Below are 25,413 nucleotides of genomic sequence, written 5' to 3' on the forward strand. Positions count from 1 at the left end.
TCTTTTAGTACTTAAGAGCACTAGTGTGGCTGCCTGCAAAATGTCCTAAAGAAGTTTCTGCAAGGCACAAAGAACCCAAACATCAAAAATTATTCAGTGGAGAAGAATGGGGGGGGGAGTCAGCAGCTGTCAAAATTATCACCCAGCTGTACGAAGTAAATGGTATGATCTCAAACATGCCCAATCCTAGTCACCCCCTCTCCCTTCCAACATCTGCTTTCAGGAGACCCAGTACACGCTGGATAGTTGGACTGGTCTTCTGCTATGTGTTTGGGCAGCTGAGGGAGGGGTTGACAGAATACCCCTGTAATGAACATTAAAGAAGATCTTCCACCACTCCGGACATGCCTGTTTTTAATAGCTTCATGCATTCCCCATGTAAAAGTAATTCTGGAGCATCTATCTACTCTTATGGCTCTATGATGTGCCATTCCTCTGTTATTTCTACTAGAAGCTATGAATTAATTACTAGCAGTCTGCAGTAATAGTCCACAGTGGTGTCCCTGCACAGACTCTATCCAATCAGTGCTGGCATTTTCAGACTGTGCAGGTACACCCCCCCAACTTGTTACCTCCCCTCTGTACCCTTACTGCAGACTGCTAGCAATGAATTCATAACTTCTAGTAGAAATAATAAAGGAATGGCACATCATAGAGCCATAAGAGTAGATGCTTAAAGGGAGTCTGTCACCACATTTGAGCCTATTAGACAGATCCAATAGCGTTAATAGTGCCACCCAGAAGTTTAAAACGGTACCTTTGTTGCATATACCGGAGTCTTGTTTGAGCCAAAAATGAACTTTGTAGGTTCTGTAAATGCGCCGTCTCAAGTGCCCAGGGCGGCGTCTCAATCTTCCGAGCCCAAGACCGGACCTCCCCAACGGCTCATAACCCCGCCCTCCGTGTGCCTCTGCCCGCCCGTTTACACTCCTCCTCTCTCCTTTTCCACTGCGCCGCAGGAGAGAGGAGGAGTGTAAACGGGCGGGCAGAGGCACAAGGAGGGCGGGGTTATGAGCCGTTGGGGAGGTCCGGTCTTGGGCTCGGAAGATTGAGACGCCGCCCTGGGCACTTGAGACGGCGCATTTACAGAACCTACAAAGTTCATTTTTGGCTCAAACAAGACTCCGGTATATGCAACAAAGGTACCGTTTTAAACTTCTGGGTGGCACTATTAACGCTATTGGATCTGTCTAATAGGCTCAAATGTGGTGACAGACTCCCTTTAAGTATTGTTAGTACGTGGGGAATGCATGAAGCCATTAAAACAGGCAGGAGTGGTGACATGATTTAATCCAGTAAGAGAAAATATGTTAAAAACCTGATGGATTAAGAGTTGTCCAGCCATTAAAAACACTGAATGCTTTTTATATGAAACGTTCGTTTTGATCAGTGGGGGGTTTGAGTGTGGAGACCCTTACAATCTCTAGAACAAGGGGGAAGAAGCGTTTGCATAACGCACGCTTTCTTCTCGCTGCGCGAGACTGGCCCGTAGACTTTCTTTTGAGTCCTTCTCACTTTCCTGTCCTGCAGCGTGGAGAGAGAATTTACTAAATGAGCGCTTCTCTCCCCTCGTTCGAGGGATCAGTGGGGATCCCAGTTTTCTGACTCCCACTGATCAAAATTTTTGATATGTCCCTATAACATCTCAAAAGTTTTCTGAAGCGCATTGACCCTTTAATAAAATAAGTAATACCGCACAGATCCCCTGATGTTTCTTCTGTCACTTCCTGAGTCCTCTTGGCAGTCTCTACTTCCTGCTACCTCTCCACTTGGACGAGTTACTGCCATAACTGGTCACCAGTGCATCGTCACATGTCTGTCAGGAGGGGTTAGGAAGTACAGATACTGGCAAGGATCCTGGAATGCATTGGAATGGGAGCAGCGGGTGATCGGTAAGGTGATTATTACTTACCGTATTTGAGCATTTTCAACACAATTTAATGGCTGGGCAACACCTTAAAATCAGGATTACACTAAACCTGTCTAAAGGTTCTTCTGCCTTGGTTGCAGCTGTTACAACGTGAAATAAATGTTGAGCATAACGAGTTTGCTTGATTGGTGGTTTTATTTTGAATTGAGACATTTCATGCTGGCTAACTATCTTATGTTTTCCTCGTCTTAGGTACAAGCAACGGTTGTAGGTTTCCTGGCTTCTATTGCAGCAGTTATTTTTGGCTGGATCCCAGATGGCCATTTCCTTATAGAACATGCTGTGCTGTTATGTGCGAGCAGTGTCTCCACTGCCTTCATTGCTTCTCTGGTCCTGGGTGAGCACACTCTTAGGCTTATTGCACACGACAGTATATTTTCACGGTACGCAAAACGGGGTCCCGTTTTTCCGTGATCCGTTACCGTTTTTTCGTCCGTGGGTCTTCCTTGATTTTTGGAGGATCCTCGGACATGAAAAAAAAGTCGTTTTGGTGTCCGCCTGGCCGTGCGGAGCCAAACGGATCCGTCCTGAATTACAATGCAAGTCAATGGGGACGGATCCGTTTGACGTTGACACAATATGGTGCCATTTCAAACGGATCCGTCCCTATTGACTTTCAATGTAAAGTCTGGAGTCCCTTTTATACCATCGGATCAGAGTTTTCTCCAATCCGATGGTATATTTTACCTTGAAGCGTCCCCATCACCATGGGAACGCCTCTGTTAGAATATACTGTCGGATATGAGTTAGATCGTGAAACCTCATTTCCGACAGTATATTCTAACACAGAGGCGTTCCCATGGTGATGGGAACGCTTCTAGTTAGAATATACTACAAACTGTGTACATGACTGCCCCCTGCTGCCTGGCAGTATCCGATCTCTTACAGGGGGCCGTGATCAGCACAATTAACCCCTCAGGTGCCGCACCTGAAGGGGTTAATTGTACTATCATATCCCCCTGTAAGAGATCAGGGCTGCCAGGCAGCAGGGGGCAGACCCCCCCCCCCCCTCCCCAGTTTGAATATCATTGGTGGCCAGTGCGGCCCCCCCCCTTCCTCCCTCTATTGTAATAAATCGTTGGTGGCACAGTGTGCGCCCCCCCCATCGGCCCCCCCTCCCTCTATTGTAATAAATCGTTGGTGGCGCCCCCCCCCCATCGGCCCCCCCTCCCTCTATAGCATTAACAACATTGGTGGCCAGTGTGCGGCCTCCCATCTCTCCCCCCCCCCCCCCCCCGATCATTGGTGGCAGCGGGTTACTAGCAATAGTACAATAGTAAAAGATTCATACTTGCCTGGGAGCTGCGATGTTCGTGTCCGGCCGGGAGCTCCTCCTACTGGTAAGTGACAGTTCATTTAGCAATGCGCCGCACAGACCCTGTCACTTACCAGTAGGTGGAGCTCCCGGCCGGACACTAACATCGCAGCAGCCACCAGCAGGTAAGTATGAATCTTCTACTATTGTACTATTGCTAAGTAACCATGGCAACCAGGACTGTAGTAGCGTCCTGGTTGCCATGGTTACCGATCGGAGCCCCAGTGATTAAACTGGGACTCCGATCGGAACTCCGCTGCCACCAATGATGGGGGGGGGGAGATGGGAGGCCGCACACTGGCCACCAATGTTGTTAATGCTATAGAGGGAGGGGGGGGCGCACACTGTGCCACCAACGAATTATTACAATAGAGGGAGGGGGGGGGGGGGCGCACACTGTGCCACCAACGAATAATTACAATAGAGGGAGGGGGGGGCCGCACTGGCCACCAACCTATTATTACAATAGAAGGGGGGGGGGGGGGGGGCCGCACTGGCCACCAATGATATTCAAACTGGGGGGGGGGGGGAGGGTCTGCCCCCTGCTGCCTGGCAGCCCTGATCTCTTACAGGGGGATATGATAGTACAATTAACCCATTCAGGTGCCGCACCTGAAGGGGTTAATTGTGCTGATCACGGCCCATGTAAGAGATCGGGTGCTGCCAGGCAGCAGGGGGCAGTCTTGTACACAGTTTGTAGTGTATTCTAACTAGAAGCGTCCCCATCACCATGGGAACGCTTCTGTGTTAGAATATACTGTCGGTTCTGAGTTTTCACGAAGTGAAAACTCAGCTATGAAAAAGCTTTTATGCAGACGGATCTTCGGATCCGTCTGTATAAAAAGTAACCTACGGCCACGGATCACGGACACGTATGCCAATCTTGTATGCATCCGTGTTCTTTCACGGACCCATTGACTTGAATGGGTCCGTGAACCGTTGGCCGTGAAAAAAATAGGACAGGTCATATTTTTTTCACGGCCAGGAAACACGGATCTCTGATGCGGCTGCAAAACGGTGCATTTTCCGTTTTTTCCACGGACCCATTGAAAGTCATGGGGTCCGCGAAAAAAAACGGCACAACGGCCACGGGTGCACACAACGGTCGTGTGAAAGAGGCCTTATGATCAGGGCAGTTTCTCTCTAGCTCTCTCTCTCTATCTCTCGCTCTCATTTTATTTAATTTTTTTCAAAGCACCTTTTTCAAAATGAAAGTATGAATCTGGTTGGTTGCTAGGGACAAGTAAGTTAGATTTTCCATTGCACCAGATAAATCTCCCCTATGTGTTTTGTGTTTTTTTGTTTTATATACTCCCAGACCGTTTTGCTTAAAGGGGTTATCCCAATATAAATGTAAAAAAAGAAAATATCACAAAATCTAATGCATGACAACATCTAACAAAGCTAGAACTAGCCACCGTTCCTAAAGGGCCCTTTACACAGGCTGAGAATCTTAATGTACACTTTTGGAGGCAATTTTTGTTTTAATTGCATTTCACTCATATTTGGCAAAAAATCATATTTTTAGTTAGCCTTTATTAAAAATATTGAGCCGTTCTATCACAAAGGCTTAACTGTTTTTCTAGCTGTGTGACTGGTACTTTTCATTTTGTGCCAGTCATCTAATAAACTTTATCTCTAAACTACTGAGAGGTCATAAACACTTATTTAAGCCACTTTCTTATTAGTAAGATGAGAACTGAGCTATCATAAAATAAAAGGAGCCTGTCAACTCCCCAACTGACAGGGGGAAATCCACAGGGTGCTTCTAGAGCTCTGTACAGAAAAAAGGGTTCTATATATTTTTAACAAAGACTAATTGAAAAAAGATTTTTAGCTCAATGAGTACAATAAAAAAAAAAAATTATCCCAAAGGTGTACATAGCTTTTAAAGATAATCGCTAACAAGTGTTCATAGGAATGCTCACTAGTTATTAACTGGCGATGTAAATGTACTGTTGGCAAACAAGTCAGTAGAGCGATGGCATTAGCGATCACTCCTCCACATACTATGAAGGAGATCGCTGTATGTATATGCGGCAGTCTCCTCCACCAGCAAGCAGCAGATTGTCAGGAAGGAACGCTTCCTTCCCGATAATCTGCTGCTCTGTCATCTCATGGATCTAGAGATCTCCCCATTCATTGCTTCAATTGTTCTAATTTAATTCCAACTTGGCAGCTTGGTGGAAGGGGGGGGGGGGGGGGGGGCGTGTCCTTTCTCAGAGGACGGGTCCTGTCTGATGCAGCTAGTGGCAGTTGAATAATGGAACTGAGCATGTGCTTCCATCTCAGAGAGCAGGACAGAGAAATTAGAAAAAGATCAGACAGCAGGTGGTTCTAAAGAGCTGGATTTCATTGAATAACTCGGTAGATATCTAATATCTAGAAAAGAACCTCCCAGGCTGTGAGCTCTGCGCTGCGATTGGCCAGCGCTACAGCAGAACAAGACAGACTCCACCTACCATAACTTAGTCTCCGCCTACCATAACTTAGTGACCGAAGATACCGGAGGGCATAGCGGGAGAACGGAGCGGCGCCTAGGGATAATAGTAAGTGCAGTGAGATCCCCGGGCTCCGCTCTCCATGTCTGTATACTTAGGATCAGTGAAAGGTCCTCTTTAAGCTGGCAGCTCAAGGGGAGTGTCTTTTCTGCTACAGCTAAGGGGGTGTGTCTCAGTTCTCCCTATCATAGCTCAGGAGGCAGTTGAAGGATTAAACTGAGCATGTGCGGCCACCTCAGTGAGCAGGTCAAAGAAATTAGAAAAAAAACAAGCAGCAGGTGGCACTATACAGATACATTTTATTGAATAACTCAGTGGCTATGCTAAATTATTAATTAAATGCAATTAGAAAAGTATTCAGATCCAGGCGCTGGTGTAAAAACTGTAGAATATTTTTCATAGGACAACTCCTTTTAAGTTTGCAACAATTTTAAGACTTTTTTTTTTTTATAAGGTCACGGTTGATAATTTGGGTTTAGATCAGCTTGACGGGTTTATTACATCCACTTTTCAAAACTGAAGTTATTATAATTTTTTTTTATTTTTTTTGTTCCGCAAATAACCCTGAAAAGTTGAAGGCATATTTTGCAACTTTTAGTAGCCAGAATTCTGGAGTGCAGGGTGTGATAAGTACTCCCATGTGTCAATATACCTGCATACTGACCTGCCTACAGACCTAATAAAAAAGGTGTTCATTTATTTTTCTGTCGCTAGGTCTTGTTATGATTGGGGTAATCCTTGGTGCTAAAAAACTTGGCATTAATCCTGACAATGTGGCTACGCCTATAGCTGCCAGCCTTGGAGACCTGGTTACTTTGGCATTGCTTTCTGGTATTAGTTGGGGCCTCTACAAAGAAATGAGTAAGTAACCAGTGTTTTGGCATTTTCTTTTTAATTTCCATTTTATTTCTACACTGAACTGGAATATTTTGATACAAAAATCTACACAAACACCCTAGCTAGGCCTACCTTCCATATAATTTGAGGGGGGGGGGGAATTTATCAAAACTGGTATAAAGGAAAACGGGCTTAGTTGCTGTGGGAAACTAAACCAGTTTTCCTTTTACACCAGTTTTGATAAATCTCCCCCTTTGTCTTGATTGGTTAGAAATAATTTGATAAAGTGGAAAGAAAAGTATGGAATTATCAAAGTCCATTTTACTGGAAACTAACATTCTGCACACAGTCCAACCTGCAGGTAGCATGTTACAGAGAAGACTATGCTGAGTAGATTAATATATACCATAGTTTTGTGGGGAAAGATTCAGTGTAACTTGTATAACCATATAGTCGCGCAAATCTCTGCAGTGTGTGTTTGGGTATCACTGTGTGTGTCTCTGCTCCCTGGACTCCTTGCATGCACAGGGAAGGCTGTCAACCACTGATGATACTGCCTAGTAGATTTCTAAGCATAGAGCAGGATTTTAAATGAATAAATTAAGTTATACTGAATCTTTTTCCCCACAAAACTATCTTGTTTTTCACTCTGTACGACACACCTGACCATAAGACGCTCTTAAGGTTCTATTACACCAGCAGATAATAGTCATCGCTAACAAGCATTCGTAGGATGATCTGGCAATCTAATACTGTCAGTGATTACCCAATGAACAAGCAAACGCTCGTCCATCGGGTATTTGCAATTTTAAAAATCATTGTTTGCTGGCGGCAGATCATGCCATCTGATCGCAGTCTGCTGCTGATAAATGATTGTATGGGGATGAGCGATGGCATTAACGATCGCTCCTCCCCATACTGTGGAGGAGATCTCCGCATGTAATAGCAAGGGTCTCCGTCACTGACGAGTAGGCGATTGTTGGGAAGGAAAGCTTCCCTCCCAACAATAATCGGCTGCATCTACTGGTGTAACACCAGCCTTTGTTTTTAGTAGGAAAATAAGTGAAATTTTTGTCAAACCTCAGATCGGACAAAAAATTAAACCACTCTCCTTGCTGTCAGGACATAGGACAGCACAGAGAAGACTACGGAGCAATGAGTAATGCCAATTCTAGTAGCGCTACACTTACTGCTCCCTGGTCCTACAATACTATTAAGCGCTTCCATAATAGAAGTGCTCATTAGTATTCACACTAGAGGCAGAACATATCCGACAGGCTGTTCAGCCTGTCGGATCCGTCCTGCCACTATTTCGCCGTGCCGCCGGACTGCCGCTCCGTCCCCATTGACTATAATGGGGACGGGGACGGAGCTCCAGCGCGGTGAGAGGCTGCCATACTAAAGTCGGACATGCAGTACTTTTAGTCCGGCGGCCTCTCGCCGGTGCTCCGCCCCCGTCCCCATTATAGTCAATTCCGGCGGCACGGCGAAATAGCGGCAGGATGGATCGGACAGGGTGAACAGCCTGTCGGATCCGTCCTGCCGCTAGTGTGAAAGTACCCTAAGATGCACGGGCCCCCCCCCCCCTAAAAGTGGGGGAAAGTGTCTTAGAGTGGAAAAATATGGTGTATATATTGATCTGCTCCACAGCATGCCGCCTGCAGATCAGGCACAGGATCAGCATGACTGGTTCCTTTGACTAGCCTAATGTGCATTACTTACACATAGAGGAAATAAAATAAGTGTAGTATAGAGGTTCTCGTCTGTGGGAATTAAAGTTTGTGATGTTTTACTCTTTTACCACTTGAAGTAATGAACTATTGCTAAATGTTTTCTTTTCTTTTTGTTTCTCCTGTCTATAGAGATCAATGTGTTTGTCAACCTAATTGTGTGCCTGCTGTTCATAGCTCTGCTACCTGTGTGGTTTATAATTGCAAGGAAAAATCCAGCAACAAGGCAGGTGCTGGCAACCGGATGGGAACCTGTTATCATTGCTATGGCCATCAGCAGGTGGGTTGATATCAGTTTTCTAGTATTTAAAGGTAAGCGACTGCTTCCAGAATGGTTTAACACCCGACCAAAGCAGATTAAGACCTTTTTAAACCAAAATTTGAGCAAATTGTAGAATTTATACTTAGAGGACCTTTCACCGGTCCCTACATTACAATATAAGCACCTGGCACTGTAGGGCATTTTTAGTAAATGTTGTGGCTGTACTTTTTTTTTTTTTTTCTTCTCTTACCTGGCTGTGACGTGCTTCCCCCCCTGAGAAAAGCTGGCATCTCCTCCTCCCTGTACTGATGCTACCTATTGGCATACAGGGCGCGAAACCAGAACGGGGGCTCAGCAGGGCAACAGAGCAGCCAAGCTAGCTGAAAAAAAATGACAGCCATGACATCTACTAATAATGCCCTGCAGTGCCAGGTACTTATTGTAATGTCAGGAATGGTGAAAGGTCCTCTTTAAAGTGGTTGTTTCATCTCAAACATTGGTGGCATATCCTAGCGATATGTCACCAATGTCTGGTAGTTGCGGGTCCCTGGCTGCCCTCCGTTAATTTATATGTGATAGCTGAAAGCTGGCTCGGCTATTTCCATCAGCCATGTAGAAGTGAATGGAGTGGTGGCTGCGCTTGCACAGTGCGCTTCCCATTCATTTCTATGGGACTTCCGAAAAAAGGCTGTGCATGCTTTGCAGGCTCTGTTTTAGACATAGCTGTGACATTGATATCCTACATGCATTTTCTACTGAACCTTTTTATTTTTTTTATTTTTTGCGCTATTTAACATGTATTTTCACATATACTTACTGCAGCATTGGGGGATTGATTTTGGATAAAACGGTGTCCGATCCTAACTTTGCTGGAATAGCTGTTTTCACTCCTGTCATAAATGGTAAGTGTGTGACCTTGTGATCTTCTTCATTCCATTTTTAACCATGGGTAGAGTATCTACCAAGAATAACTGGAAATAACTGTGAATATTAAACAGAAACACCACCATCCGCAATACACGTGCACCGTTCCGGGTGCATTCCGCATCACGGATGCCGACCTATTCACTTCAATGGGTCCGCAAATCTGGAGATGCGGAACGGAAGCACGGAACACTACGGAAGCACTACAGAGTGCTTCCTGGGGTTCCGTTCCGTGCCTCAGCACCGCAAAAAGATAGAACATGCTATATCTTTTTGCGGAACGGACGGATCGTGGACCCATTCAAGTGAATGCGTCCGCGATCCCCATGCGGCTGGGCCACGATCGGTGCCCATGCATTGCGGACCACAATTTGCGGTCCACAGCACGGGCTTCACACGTTCGTGTGAACAAGCCCTTAAAGGGGTTGTCCAGGATTTTGATATTGACGTCCTAGCCTCAGAATAGGCAATCAATACCAGATCAAAGGGGTGCAACACTCTGCACCCACACTGATCAGCGGTTTAGTTGTAGCTGCGGGGCCAAAAGTCTTAAACAGTGGATGGAGCTGGTAACTGCAGTGCTGTTCCCATTGATGTGAAATGTTGGACCCCTCCAGTCTTATATTTAAAAACCCTAATCCACTTGCACACGCAGGGGCAGTTGCTCCACTCTTGATGCTGAAGGACCTGCACTCCCAGAGTGATCACCATCCTTTAGCATCAAGAGAGAAGCGGCTGCCTCTGCGCATGCAAGTGGATGAGGTGAGTAATTTTTTATATTTTTTTTTAACCCCTAAAACCATTTTCCACTAGTGTTTCCTATTTTAACGGCCGTTAGACAGGTGCACTCCTGTCTAACAGCCATTAAAAACTGTAAAAACAGTCCCATTGATTTCAATGGGGTCTGTCTGGCCACGAAAAAAGGACAAAAAAATAAGACTTCCTATTTTTTTGATGTCCGCTGTTCACTGGCTGTTTAAAAAAAAGAAAAGCTATGTGAATTGCTCGATTTGTGTTCAATTTGTTCTTTAAAAAAAAAAGAAAGCCGGCTGGCATTTAGACTGTAGCTGGATGCTCCGAAGTTATGTTGAGGCTTGCGCCTCTTAATAACTTCAGTGGATTCACCGCTAGATATAGGGGCTATTAAGAACAGCGTCTAAAATGTCACTCTTAATAAATGACCCCCTATAATTTTTGAGATTCTGATTCCTGTGTTGTGTGCATCCTGTTAATACGTGACTGCATTTTGCTTGCAGACTGAACTGGTTTTCCTCTTTTATTAGGTGTTGGCGGGAACTTGGTTGCTGTGCAGGCCAGCCGTATATCCACATATCTTCACATGATGGGATCACCAGGCGATGACATTGGTCTGGTCTCTCGTAAATGTCCCAGTCCTTGTAGAACATTCTTCACTTCTGGTACTGTTTGTAATGTGCATTCTAGCTCCTGTATTAGCAGTTTGCTTGTTTTTGAGCAGATTAATTGATCCATCGTGTGACCTAGCCTCAAGGCTGACCTTGGTTGGAAGGACTGCTCTTATGACTGCTGTGTGCAGTCTTCAAAGACTCAAGCAGCCACTATTTGTATCCTTCATTTATTGCATAACCTGCTGTGGAGAAGCAGAGGGTCACATACCAATGTATGTCTACATTCACGGTCTAGAAATGTCAAGGATATTTCACACCCATGTCACTGGAAAGTTTGAGATGCTACACTGTATATTTGCATGTGGCTGTATAAGTCATCAGGCATGTGAACATTAACCAAAAGATCTAAAAGGACATGTCAAGTTAAATAATAAGCAAAACAAAACTGGAAATTGCTTGCGACAATGTAGTTCTAAAATGTCCAAACAATCTATAAATCTACAGACCGTAACTTTCCTGTAGAAGATATTCTGTAGTCCCTCCAATATATTGCACATGGAAACTTTATTGTATCCAGGGTGTAATGTGAGGTTTTACATGTCTTCTCAGACAAAATTGGGTGCTGCTCAGGGTTGCATCTAGCCTTTCTGCAGCCTGAGGCGAAAATTGAAATAACCACTTCTATTCTAACTCCTTTTCTTAGCCCTGACATTTATGGACATTACATACAGTGGTACAAAACATACAAAATATAGCCGTGCGTGTTGGGTCCTGATGGTGAGGCAAGTCTTTCTCTAGCACAGTACTCAATGCGCTAATCACTATACTTTTTCAGATCGATGCCCCCCACTTTCCTCTTGGCCGCCTCAACTCTCCTCATTAAAGGTGCACCCCTAGTGCTGCCTGCAACAGATAATGGGGATACGTTTCTCTAGATATGGATTTTAAATGGTTGTCTTTGCCTGGTGGTTTATTCTCCCCATAGGTGCATTGGGCTGTAACATGGGTCTGTACATTAGCTGTATATTCGGTGCCAAGAACGGTCATCATCCCGTCAAGACAAAGCAGGGAAGCCTTTCTCTAAGGTTATGTTTGCCAACATTGACAGGATCTGAACCATTAAATATGGCATTAAATATACTTCTCCCCTGCAGAGCTGCATTAGAACGGCCTAAATAAAGTCTTTCAGTTCCTTTCAGTATTTCAAGGTGTGGATTTCAGGTCCCAATCAGATAGTGTTTTTGTACCAAGGGGGTGCCACCTCTTGGTGCACATTCATATGACAGTTTTTTCTTTGTGCCATGTTTGTCTAATTTTAATGTAAGGAAAAGCGTAACAAAGGTATAAAGCACAATGAAATGTAGGAAGTTGTTCAGTATGGAATAGTTTATTGGATTGGAATGCTGTTAGTTGTTGAGGTTTTGTATTTTCACTTACTGTATATATATTTTTTGTCATTTGCCCAGATGTGAACTCTCGTTCAGCCCGCGTGTTGTTCCTCCTAGTGGTGCCAGGCCATTTGGTTTTCTTGTACACAATCAACGCCATGAAGGCTGGACACACAACCATGACAATCATTTTCATGGTCTTCTACATGATGGCAGCATTACTTCAGGTTAGTGCAACTGAAATTGTAAAACACAGAACTGCTATGCCCACACGATAACCTTATGTTAGTGTTGGACATCCTACTAACTAAATGATCACTAAACAATCATTTTCAGAATTTATTGTAGTGGAACCTATATTTTTTGTGTGCTAAATTTTAGGCCTCCTTCCAATTGGTCCAATAGTGTATCACATGAAAATGTCCAAGCTTCCTCTAGGACAGTGATGGTGAACCTTTTAGAGACAGAGTGCCCAAACTGTAACCAAAAAATCACATATTTATTGCAAAGTGCCAACACGGCAATTTAACATGAATCCTACAGTCCAATAGTATATCTTCCATGTACTTTATCATTTAGCTATAGTAGCCTGCCTACATTTAATGCGCTGCCTGTGCTGTTCATAGTGCGCCCTGTGCTGATGAATGGCAGAAGTCTAAGGCATATTGGTATACCATAGACTTTTTCCAGGGTGCGGGTGGCCACAGAGAGGGCTCTGAGTGCCGCCTCTGGCACCCGTGCCATAGGTTCGCCACCACTGCTCTAGGATATATAAGTAATTATTAGTTATGGGGAACTATTGAAGTTCAAGCATACCTGTCGTTTTGGATCACTTCTCAAAATAAGCTGCCATACGTGTGTACATGGGTGATAACACTATATCTGGCCATTATATGACTTGTATCTGGTGTGTTTTAGCAGTTTCCTGCTTTGCATGCCGCATCTCTAATTCTCGGTTATCTGTGATCTGGTGGGTGGGAACTAGCTGTAATGATGACTGTACATGGACCCAGCACATTCTGCTCCTTAAAGGGGTTGTCTGCTTTATTTATATTGATGACCTATCCTCAGATCGGTGGGGGGAGCGGCGACTTCATAGTTTACCTGATGGCTGTTGTAACCGCAGAGGTGAGCAGGTGTAATTTATATCTCAGCTGTCCCATTCACTTCTTCGGGACGGGTCCTTCCTGTTAACTTGAATGGGAAGGAGCCATACCATAGAAGTGAATGGGACGGCTTAGTTGTAATTGCACTGCTCACTGCTGCGGTTGCAACGGTGAGCAGGTAAACAGCTGCCTTCTCTTCAAACAGCTGATCGGCTGGGGTGCCGAGTCAGCCACCCACTGGAGAACAAACCATTATTCTCTGATTACATATATTACAGAGTTTCTTATATTCTCCTGTACTATTGATTTATGCAAAGTTGTGGGACCTTTCCAGGTTTTTTTTTTTTTCTAGTTTTTTCCTCCCTCACACACTATATATTTATTTTTTTAGTTTTCTATTTACTTAGCCGTATGAGGTTTTGCTTTGCAAGAGTTTACTTGTTTTTAGGGCTCTTTCACACTTGCGTTGTCCGGATCCGGCGTACACTCCATTTGCCGGAGGTGCCCGCCGGATCCGGAAAAACACAAGTGAACTGAAAGCATTTGAAGACTGATCAGTCTTCAAAATGCGTTCAGTGTTACTATGGCACCCAGGACGCTATTAAAGTCCTGGCTGCCATAGTAGTAGTGGGGAGCGGGGGAGCAGTATACTTACAGTCCGTGCAGCTCCCGGGGCGCTCCAGAATGACGTCAGAGCGCCCCATGCGCATGGATGAGGTGATCGCATGGATCACGTCATCCATGCGCGTGGGGCGCCCTGACGTCACTCTGGAGCGCCCGGGGAGCCGCACGGACGGTAAGTATACTGCTCCCCACTACACTTTACCATGGCAACCAGGACTTTAGCGTCCTGGCAGCCATGGTAACCATTCAGAAAAAGCTAAACGTCGGATCCGGCAATGCGCCGAAACGACGTTTAGCTTAAGGCCGGATCCGGATTAATGCCTTTCAATGGATCCGGCCTTGCGGCAAGTGTTCAGGATTTTTGGCCGGAGCAAAAAGCGCAGCATGCTGCAGTATTTTCTCCGGCCAAAAAACGTTCCGGTCCGGAACTGAAGACATCCTGAACGGATTTCTCTCCATTCAGAATGCACTAGGATAAAACTGATCAGGATTCTTCCGGCATAGAGCCCCGACGACGCGTTCTTTTCTTCCGGCATAGAGTTCCAAGTGTGAAAGGGCCCTTACTTAGTCCCTGGGAGAACTTGAACATGCGATTGTTTGATTGCTAATACTGTATTTAAAAAAATAAAATGGGGTGGAATTATTTGTATTTTGTATTTTTCTTATTTATCCCACAGTTTTTCTGGCATTCACTGTAAGCTAAAAATGACATGACCATATTCTGCGAATCAGTATGATTACTGTGATACCAGATATATATATTTTTTTTTTTATTTTTTTTTGTAGTAAAACATAATAAAAACTAATCTTAGGTTTTCTGGGAGTTTTAAGCCCCCTGCACACGAACGTGTGCATCCCGTGGTCGTGCTACGGCCCGCAATGCACAAACAGTCTGTGGGGCAGCCGCAGCGGATCGCGGACCCATTCACTTTAATGGGTCCGCGATCCCGCCATTCCGCAAAAAGATAGGACATGTCCTATCTTTTTGCGGAACGGAAGTACGGGACGAAACCCCACGGAAGCACTCTGTAGTTCTTCCATAGGGTTCCGTTCCGTGCTTCCGTTCTGCATCTCCGGATTTGCGGACCCATTCAAGTGAATGGGTCTGCATCCGTGATGCGGAATGCCCACGGAACGGCACCAGTGTATTGCGGATCCGCAAATGCGGTCCTCAATACGGCAACGGGAAGCACACGTTCGTGTGCAGGGGGCCTTATACTGATGACCTGTCCTTTTTGGATAGGTCATCAGTATCTGATCGGTGAGGGTCTAACACCCGGAACCCCAGCCAATCAGCTGTTGGAGAAGGCACTGGACACCACGGCCTCCTCCCTGCTCACCAAGTACAGTACTGTACATGTGTATAGCGCTGTGCTTGGTATCACAGCTCGGACCCATTGACTTTACCCATGTGACCAGTGGACATGACGTCACAAGGCCTAGGGAATGCGGAGAAGAAAAAAAAAGCAAATCTCTTTAATCATATTTTGACACACAACTTTTTTTTTTTTTATATACTTCTGTCTACAGAGCTATGTGAGGGCTATTTTTTTATTTTATAAATTTTTTGCGGATCCAAACAATGCCTGTCCTTGTCCTCAAAATGGACAAGAATAGGCACTGTTAGCGTTATTATTTTTGTTTTGTGTGGAAAGGACATACGGGAAACGGAATGCACAGTCATTTCTGTTTTTTTGTGGGCCCATTGAAGTGAATTGTTCCGCGTACGGACCTGGGAAAAAAACGGAAACTGGAAAAAAAATAAGTTTGTGTGCATGAGCCCTTAGGCTGGGTTCACGTCACGTTTTTGCTATCCGTTTAATGGGTACGCTGTGTTTAACCACTTCACATCCGGGCCATTTCCCCCTTCCTGACAGCCATTTTTTGCAAATCTGACGTGTCACTTTATGTGGTTATGTGGTAAACGCTTTTACTTATCCAGGCCATTCTGAGATTGTTTTCTCGTCACATATTGTACTTCATGACAGTGGTAAAATGGAGTAAAAAAAAATTCATTTTTAATTATTAAAAAAATACCAAAATTTGGAAAAATTAGCGAATTTCCAAATTTCAATTTCTCTACTTTTAGAATAGTAATACCTCCCAAAAAGTTATTACTTTACATTTCCCATATGTCTACTTCATGTTTGGATCATTTTGTGAATATAATTTTAATTTTTGGGGACGTTAGAAGGCTTCGAAGTTTAGAAGCAAATTTTTCATGATTTCCAAAACCCACTTTTTAAGGACCAGTTCAGCTCTGAAGTCACTTTCTGAGGCTTACATAATATAAACCACCCAAAAATGACCCCATTTTAGAAACTACGCCCCTCTAGGTATTCAAAACTGATTTTACAACCTTTGTTAACCCTTCAGGTGTTCCACAAGAATTAATGGAAAATGGAGATGAAATTTCAGAATTTTTTATTTTTCTGGCAGATTTTCCATTTTAATTTTTTTTTTCTGCTAACAAAGCAAGGGTTAACAGCCAAACAAAACCCAATATTTATTGCCCTGATTCTGTAGTTTACAGAAACACCCCATATGTGGTCGTAAACGGCTGTATGGCCACACGGTAGGGCGCAGAAGGAAAGGAATGCCATATGGTTTTTGGAAGGTAGATTTTGCTGGACTGTTTTTTTTTTTTTGACACCATGTCCCATTTGAAGCCCCCCTGATGCACCCCTAGAGTAGAAACTCCAAAAAAGTGACCCAATTTTGGAAACTATGGGATAAGGTGGCAGTTTTGTTGGTACTATTTTAGGGTACATATGATTTTTGGTTGCTCTATTACACTTTTTGTGAGGCACCGTTTTAATTTTTTATTTACAGTGTTCATCTGACAGGTTAGATTATGTGCTATTTTTATACAGCAGGTTGTTACGGACGCCACAATACTAAAACATTTTGGGTTGATTCAGTTTTACATAATAAAGCCTTTTTGAAAAATAAAATTTTTAGTGTCTCCACATTCTGAAAGCCATAGTTTATTTTTATTTATTTTTGGTGTTGCACTTTTAGTGATGTAAGGTGACAGTGTGTTTTTTAGCACAGTTTTTTTATTTTATTTTTTTGACTGTTCATCTGCGGGGTTAGGTCTTGGGATATTTTTTATAGAGCCCGTTGTTACGGACGTGTATAATATGTATACTTTCTTTTATTTAAGTTTTCCATAATATCATTTTTTAAACAAAAAAAAATAATGTTTTAGTGTCTCCATAGTCTGAAAGTCATTTATTTTTATTTTTTGGGCAATTGTCTTACGAAGGGTTTATTTTTTTTGCGGGATGAGATGACTGTTTAATTGGTACTATTTTAGGATGCATATGACATTTTGATCGCTTGGTATTACACTTTTTGTGATGTAAGGTGACAAAAAATGGCTTTTTTGACACCCTATTAATTTAATTTTATTTTTTACGGTGTTCTCCTGAGGGGTTAGGTAATGTGATATTTTTAGACCGCAGGTCCTTACGGATGCGGCGATACCTAATATTTATACGTATTTATTACGTTTTACACTATCATTTTTGAAACAAAAAAAAATCATTTGTGTCTTCATAGTCTGAGAGCCATAGTGTTTTTTTTTTTTTTTTGTTTTTTTTTCTGGGCAATTGTCTTGGGTAGGGTATATTTTTTGCGGGATGAGATGACTGGTACTATTTTGGGGTGCATATGACATTTTTGATCGCTTGCTGTTACACTTTTTGTGATGTAAGGTGACAGAAAATGGCTTTTGACACCGTCTTTTTCTCTTTTTGCGGTGTTCACCTGAGGGGTTAGGTCATGTGGTATTTTTATAGTGAAGATTCCTACGGACGGTTCTTACTTACAGTGCAGGGCTGATCGAGGTCTGTGAAAGACCAGACAGCTCCTGCACTCTCCAGACGCCGTTGGTCACATGACCGCCGGGACAGGAAGCGCATATCGCTTCCTAATCTGTATACACAGCACTCGGTGAGCGCTGTGTATGCAGTGATCTAGAAGGTGGGGACACCTAGGAACTCTCCCTGCCTTCTCTCTGGATTGCCCTGCTGTCGCTGACAGCGGGAAACCCGCTCTGCAGCTGCATGAGTAGCGTGCAGCTGCCATCTCTTAATGGATGTTCCAGAACGTCCATTCAGAGTTAAACATCCACCCATAGGACGTTTATATTCTATGGGCAGATGTGAGGTGGTTAAAAAAATAAAAATACAAAAGCGCAGCACACCACACTTTTATAATCCATACTTTTACACGTTAAACGGATGGCAAAAAACATGTGAACCCACCCAATATGTTACACGAAGAACACTTAGGTAAGGAATAAATATTTTTATTCTTGTTGCTTATATATTGTCCAGCAGCTGATGAGTTTCTCAGCTTTCTTCTGGCTTAAAAAAAAAAAAAAAGTTATTGGGTATAATTGAGGAAACAAGATGATTCAGCCACTGTAACTGCATGGCTCTGGTTGGTGATGAAAGAAGCTATGATTGAATAGATCTACAGTACCGCAGATGAGATGCATGTTCTCCAGATCACCATTTTTATTTTTATTTTTTTCTCATCTTACTGTCTTGTGTATGCTTTCAGGTGGATGGACAGATACATACCATATAGGAGTGTTACATTTGTATAGTGACTTATATTAAGATTATTTGTTATAAAAAAATCATTGAAAAACATAGGTGTAGAAAAAGGTCTAAGGCCTCCTGCACATGAAGGTTCCCCCGCCCCCCCCCGTTTACTGAACCATTCATTTCAATGGATTCACAAAAAAAAAAAAAACGGAAGGTACTCCATATACCTTCTGTTTCTGTTTTTCCGTTCCGTTCAAAGATATAACATGTCCTATTATTGTCTGCATAACGGACAAAGATGGTACAGTTCTATCAGAAGCCAGCTGTTCCGTTCCACAAAAAACGGAATGCACACAAACATATTTTTTTTTTCGGATCAGTTTTTTTTGCGGACTGTAAAATACTGAAAAAGCCATACGGTCATGTGCAAGAGGCCTATGTAAGACTGCTTGGAAGCGTTTTAGACACCAGTCTTAATAACTGTGCCCCATAATCCCTAGTACTGTAGAGGGTGTGATTATTCCGATCAGTCCCCATCTTCAGTCAGGCTAACAATCTAATTTTCCTATCTCACATATGAAGGCCAATTTAATAGGCTGTTAATAAACATATCAGTGTGTATTTGGGATATTTGAGGAAACCCACACAAATGCTGGGAAAACAGTCTCCATGCAGATATTGCCCGTGGCCAGATCTGAACCCAGGATTCATGCGAGTGGGATATTCAGGGGTGGATTGGCCATAGACCTTACAGGAAAATTTCCTGGGGGGCCGCCCAAGACCTCCTCTCTGCCCCTGATCCATATATTTAATCAGAGACCACTGAAAGAGGAGGACAGAAAATGGCAGCTATTAATGGCCACCACAGAGGGGGCAGCTTTTGGAGAAATATATTGTTGCACTGTTGCATTTGGTCCTGCTGGGATGGTATTTTGTGCTATGGTATTGCTGACCCCGCCTACTTATGTTGCCCTGCCTTCTGTCAATTTGGACCCCCCTACAACATGGGGCCACTTTATTTTTTTTCCAGGGCCACTTTAAGTTCCCAGACCGCCTCTGGTGATATTGGTTTATATATCTACACCATAAATTTGCTGTTGATGAGCAAATGTTTGATTTGTTTTTCTACTATAAATACTAAAATCGGAATGATACACAGGAAAAACAATACCCATGTGCAGATGAGGACAAGTTTGTCTGCTGGATTGAAAGATCTGTTGGCTAAACGCCAAAAAATTATTTAGGATCCTATGTATTGTAAGCTTACGATGCATGACCTCATTGTAGGCATTATGGTTATATATTAAAGAACCACTCTGCTCTTGCTTTCCCTGTAAAATAAGATTTTTTTGTATCTTTTCTTGGAAGCGTGTTTTGTGCAGTCTATTTGTCATTTTTCCAGGATATGTATGAATTACTTGCTAGGACCTCTACCGTGAAGGCACATGGTGAATAACTCTGATAATTTTTTGCTGTGCTTGTCATGCAGGTTCTTGTTCTCCTGTACATTGCAGACTGGATGGTTCATTGGATGTGGAGCAGAGGGATGGATCCCGACAACTTTTCGATTCCCTATCTCACTGCCTTGGGGGATCTCCTGGGCACTGGACTTCTTGCTCTTAGTTTCCATGTACTTTGGCTAATCGGAGACCGTGACACTGATGTGGGAGACTGAATGTCGACCTGCTTGAAGTACCTGGCGTGGGGACCATTTATATGGCCTGGATGATTTAACAGGACTAACTAGAAAAGTGCAATTGTTTCCCTTATAAACTTAGTACACAGCTACATTTGTTACCGATGTGCTAAATTACTTTCAGTAAGGCCTGATACCCCTGTAGGTGCAGCTGGACCTGCTTCAGAGCCCCCCCCCCCCCCCTGTCCTGCTGCTGCCCACTTCAGCAGTGTCAATATGCATGTTTAAAACACTAGATGTCGTCTTTTCACTTTTGGGGGCAGGAATTCTCCACTTCGAGAAATGATATATAATTTTATTTTTTTGTAAAGGGGTAATAGTCTGCCAAATGATTTAGGATGTTTACACTCTAAAAAAAAAAAAGGTTTCATGAAGTTGAATGTCACTGGAAAATCTATACAACACCTCTTGGGGGGCTTGTAGTTTTCTGAAGAGAAGCTCCTTCCCAAATATATGCTCTAACATCCAATGAAGAACAATGAATATTGTGGAGGGAATACTGAATAGCATATAGAGATCTGTGAAAAAGCTTACTTATACTGACATTGACCCATTGACCTGGCAAAGTAAGCCCCATATGCATGTCCGTATTGTGGGCTTGGGTTGTATGGCTCTTCAAAGGGGTTTTCCCATCTCCAAACTTATGGCCTGTTCACTGGATATGGCATAAATGTTTGATAGGTGTGGCTCACGCCTTTAAACCTGCACCGATCTTGATTTGTGGCCCCATCTTCAGCCGTTGTGAATGGAGAGGTAGAGCATGCTCTTTTCTTTCAGTTCTATGGGCGTCCCAAAAATATTGGTGCACACTTATCTTGCTGTTTTTGGAATTTCCATAGAAGTGAAAGCTGAGAGCCACACGTGTCCCAACACTTTAGTGTCCATGAGTTAAGTATTGGTCCCAGGGGTGGGTTTACACCTATTGGACATTTATGGCATATCCTGTGGGGTACCCCTTTATGTGCAGTAATAGAGGTGTAAAAAGCATTACTGTACCTTCATAAACCTAAAAAAAAAACTCTGTATGAAATCTGTCTAGGGTAGAATATATCTGGCACACAAAGTCCCTGCAGCTCTGTAGTATAAATCTACAGGGCCTTCCATGTGCCATCCATACAGGCTCTTACATACTGCTATACATTGGGTAGGGCAGAGTTCAAACAGTTTTCAGTATTAACTATTGCAGTATTTTTTTTTCAGGTGTGCAGCGTCAGACACGGGTACACCTGGTGAATAAAGATCAAACTGACACGTTAGAATTCTAGATGTGCAATGTTGGGGAATGTAAATTAACTTGTCTTCATTCACAAACTGCCTAAATATACATTTGCTGCTTTTATAGCAGTGTCGGGCCATGTTCACACGCAGACTTCAGCTGTGTAACAGACCAGTAAGTGTGTGACGAATGCTGTGTCCAAAGATTTTCTCCTTTGCAAATTCCTGCAATATCTGGGAAAAATCTGTGGCAGAATAGAGCATACGGCGGACTTAAAAATCTGCTGATGTTAATGGAGTTATGTAAAACGCTATTTACTTGTGTACGGCTACGTGTGAACATGGCCCTGGATCATGCTGCTGTGTTTAAATATGTAATTTACAGAGGGAAAATTATGTGTGTATATATATATATATAAAAAAAAAATAATAATTCTATGCACAATTGATACTATGCAGTACAGCACACGGAGCCTACAAACAAATTGTTTCCTACAATGGGTTTCTTAAAGAAATGCCACGATTACAGCAATATGAAATTGATGCCATGATTGTGGCCCATTTATGAACTTGTCATACTGTCTCCAAGTGCGATCCTCTCCTGTGTGTTTTACGCAGGCTTCCCCACTAGGTAGCAGGACTACATGGCAGGCAGTGCAAATAAATTGGGTTGTGTGGAATTTGGGCTCTAGCACATGGGTGATTTGTAGCACCATCCATCTACACTAGTGCACCGGTCAATTGCCTTGTTTCTGACTTCTTTGTCTAAGATGGTAGATCTGTCTTATATATGTATGTTTATTGTGATTACTCTATCTATGCGTCTTAGCTGCCTGTTGCATGCAGCTTTTTCAGACTTCATTGTTTACACTGCCTGCCTACTGGGGGAACTAGAAGGCTCCTACCCACTCAATACACCAGTGATATGAACAATTATTTGATAACTTCCCTCCCCTTAAAGGGGTTTTCCCTATCTCAGACAATGCCGGCATATCGCTAGGATATGCTCCCATTGTCTGATAGGTTCGGGTCCCACCTCTAGGACCTGCACCTACACTGAGAACGGAGCCCTGAAAGTGGTGGAGAGCGCACTGTGCATACGCAGACACCCTCCATTAATTTCTATGAGTGCTGGTTTGGCTATTTCTATGGGCCGACGGAAGTGAATGAGAGCAGTGGCCGCGCATTCACGGTGCGCTCCCATTCACTTCTATGGAGGGAGAGCTTGGTGGTGGCTGGACCTCCGGCCACCACTTTCCCTGCTCCGTTCTCAATATAGGGGCGGACCCGCACCCATCAAACAATTGGGACTTATCCCAGCGATATGCCCCCATTGTCTCAGAAGGGGTTGTCTGGTCAATTTATTTTTATTTATTTTTTCCTTCCCTCTTAATAACTTAACTCTCTGATAACTCACTGCTTCAACTCAGACACTTCCCAATTTTCCACCGGTCTATACTTCCTGAACCCTCTCAACACAGGAAATGTGAACGCTCTGCCAGTCACTGGCCATAGCAGTGACCTGCCTCAGTCAGTGATTGCCTGATCGGTTACGTTTCATTTGTGACAAGAGGGACCAGGAAGCAGAGAGAGGCCTGGGTCTGGGAAGTGTCAGAATGGGAATAGCGTTGCCTTTAAAAAAATCTACTATACAACCCTATTTAGGGCGAATTCACACATGTTTTAAAGTAGTTTTTGAAGTCAAAACGAAGTAGATTTAAAATAAATAAATAAATCTTTCCTACATAGTATACTTCTCCTTCCTATACAGTCCACTCGCAACATCGGCTTCTAAAACTGCTTACCCCCAATAGCTGGTTATAAAATCTATTGTTATCCAATGTACCGTTCTGAAAAGGTAAATGAAGTATGGAAATGACATAGGACGTGATGCATGTGTATTACATGTCTGCTCTTGAATATTTTCCAAAACTTTGCTGTGGAGAATATCCGTGGCTTCCAATGTCTGCTGATTTTTCTAGCAGTTTCCCTCTCTGTGATGAGGAGTCTTCATTACTAGATTATCAATACTCACAAAGACTTGGGTCCTTTTACATGGACTAATAATCAGGCCAATTATTGGGGATGAATATTTAAATAGTGTATAAATCCTGGTTCCCAATAGTCGGCGTGTGAGAAGGTGCCAGTGTTCATTGGGCGATTTTGTGTCTTTTGGCCGGCAACAAAAATCTGTTTCTGTGCAGTACATCTCCCTTTGTGATGTCCAGAACCTTATTTTCTATGTAGACAAGCAATCGCTGTAGCAATGGCTTTTTCCCATACAGAGTAGATGATTGCTGCATGTGAAAGCGGCTCTCACCTTATGACGATTAGGCAATTATTGGGAACAAATGGTTTACTCCATGTAAAAGGACCATTAGTGAGTCTTTACTCTTTCCTACACAAGTTGTCACCTCTTATGTGCTTCACTGATTGAATTTGCAGCATTTTGTTTTTCACGGTGATAAATATCTGGATAAACTGGATTGTTTAAAATGTGTGTATCATTTGCTATTTAAAGCTTTTAGAAGAAAACTTCTGTAACTTAATATCACCCCTAGGACTCGCATTACATGTCTTATGATTGGAAATTCAAGTCTTGCAGAATATTTTACAGAACGCCTTCTATAACACTGTCTTTTCTGTGAAGCAGGAACTTTAGCATTTGCTGTCAGGTATAGGTGCTGCCTGGACATGAACTACCATCAGAGGTGACCAAAACCAGCAGGGCTAGCATAGAAGGCTATTCTCACGAGCAGCTCCTGTCATGACCCAGGGGTCTGAGGGATAGGAAATGCTGGTATTAATGCATTGAAATCCTGCACTTGGGCCAGCCCATTCAGGGCATTGTTCTATTTCATGTAGATCCACACATACAGCAGCTAGAAGAGAACAAGTATCCATATAAAGGGAGGTGATTCTCCATAAACCATGCATTATCATCTGGTCACTATGGTAGTCACCATGGTTCATTTAGGCACTGATGTTACCAAATCACCTTCTAGTTATCTTAATGAAGACTGAAAGTTTTCTCTTTAAATTTTTTTAGGGAATTGAAAGGTAGCTTTATATGTGCAGTCTGATTTTATGAAATCCTGTTGTAATCTGTGTAAGCCACAATGGGGAGTCAGATCTCATGATTGCATTCTTTTCATTACCCCTAAAAGTATGGGGGGTTTCCGTTAGTGATGCAAGATCTATAGAATAGGACTGCCTCTTGGAATATGACAGTAGAATTTTATTTGCATAAAAATTATTGCTTTATTGAAACTGATTTAAATTATTTGTTTATGGAAATGAAGTTATTTAATAATAAAATAAAGTTATTGAAATTCACTCTTCTGTCTCTCCTATTTAGTGTCTATCATGTTGTGGATTAGGCTACTTTCTACTTTCACACTCGCGTTTGGTGCGGATCCGTCATGGATCTGCACAAACGCATCCGTTCAGCCATGCAATGTGAGTTCAGAACTGAACTGGTCCTTAAAAAAAATGGGTTGGGGAAATTTTCTTTTACAAACCACTTCTAAAATTCTAATGCCCATAAAAATTAAAATACATTTACAAAATGAAGCCAACCTTATAGTAGACATGTGGTGAAAGTTGATTAACAGCTGTTTTATGAGGTGTCACTATCTGTCATTAAAAGCAGAGAAATTAACATTTAGAAAATAGAAAATTTTTCTAAATTTTCTGTAAATTTTGGATTTTATTTTAAAGTAAAATATATCAACTCAAATTCACCACTAACATGGTACAATGTGTCACAAGAAAACAATTGCACAATCAGTTGGATAAGTAAAAGTATTCAAAAGTTATCACATAAAGTGACGCAAAGTTTAAAAATTTGGCCATGTCAGAAAAGTGAAAAATGGCTTTCTGAAAGGGATTAAATGGTGCCAATAAAAAAAAAACTGTACAACTTATCCCGCAAATAAAAAGCCCTCATATGGCTATGT

At 42.8% G+C, this 25,413-nt stretch overlaps 1 protein-coding gene across 1 annotated transcript in view; it reads left to right on the top strand.

Annotated features, from left to right (window-relative positions):
* SLC41A1 (solute carrier family 41 member 1) overlaps positions 1-24,790 on the top strand; it is an 83,982-nt gene extending 59,192 nt beyond the window's left edge. Inside the window, exons 5-11 of the mRNA XM_040423966.1 lie at positions 2,123-2,267; positions 6,461-6,607; positions 8,446-8,593; positions 9,398-9,477; positions 10,783-10,917; positions 12,333-12,481; positions 20,033-24,790. Coding sequence (XP_040279900.1) covers positions 2,123-2,267; positions 6,461-6,607; positions 8,446-8,593; positions 9,398-9,477; positions 10,783-10,917; positions 12,333-12,481; positions 20,033-20,218 — 990 coding nt within the window. The 3' untranslated portion in view covers positions 20,219-24,790. The remainder of the gene's footprint in view (positions 1-2,122; positions 2,268-6,460; positions 6,608-8,445; positions 8,594-9,397; positions 9,478-10,782; positions 10,918-12,332; positions 12,482-20,032) is intronic.
* Positions 24,791-25,413: the final 623 nt, after the last annotated feature.

Source organism: Bufo bufo, chromosome 3 (genome assembly GCF_905171765.1).
Source record: "Bufo bufo chromosome 3, aBufBuf1.1, whole genome shotgun sequence".
Taxonomy (NCBI): Eukaryota; Metazoa; Chordata; class Amphibia; order Anura; family Bufonidae; genus Bufo; species Bufo bufo.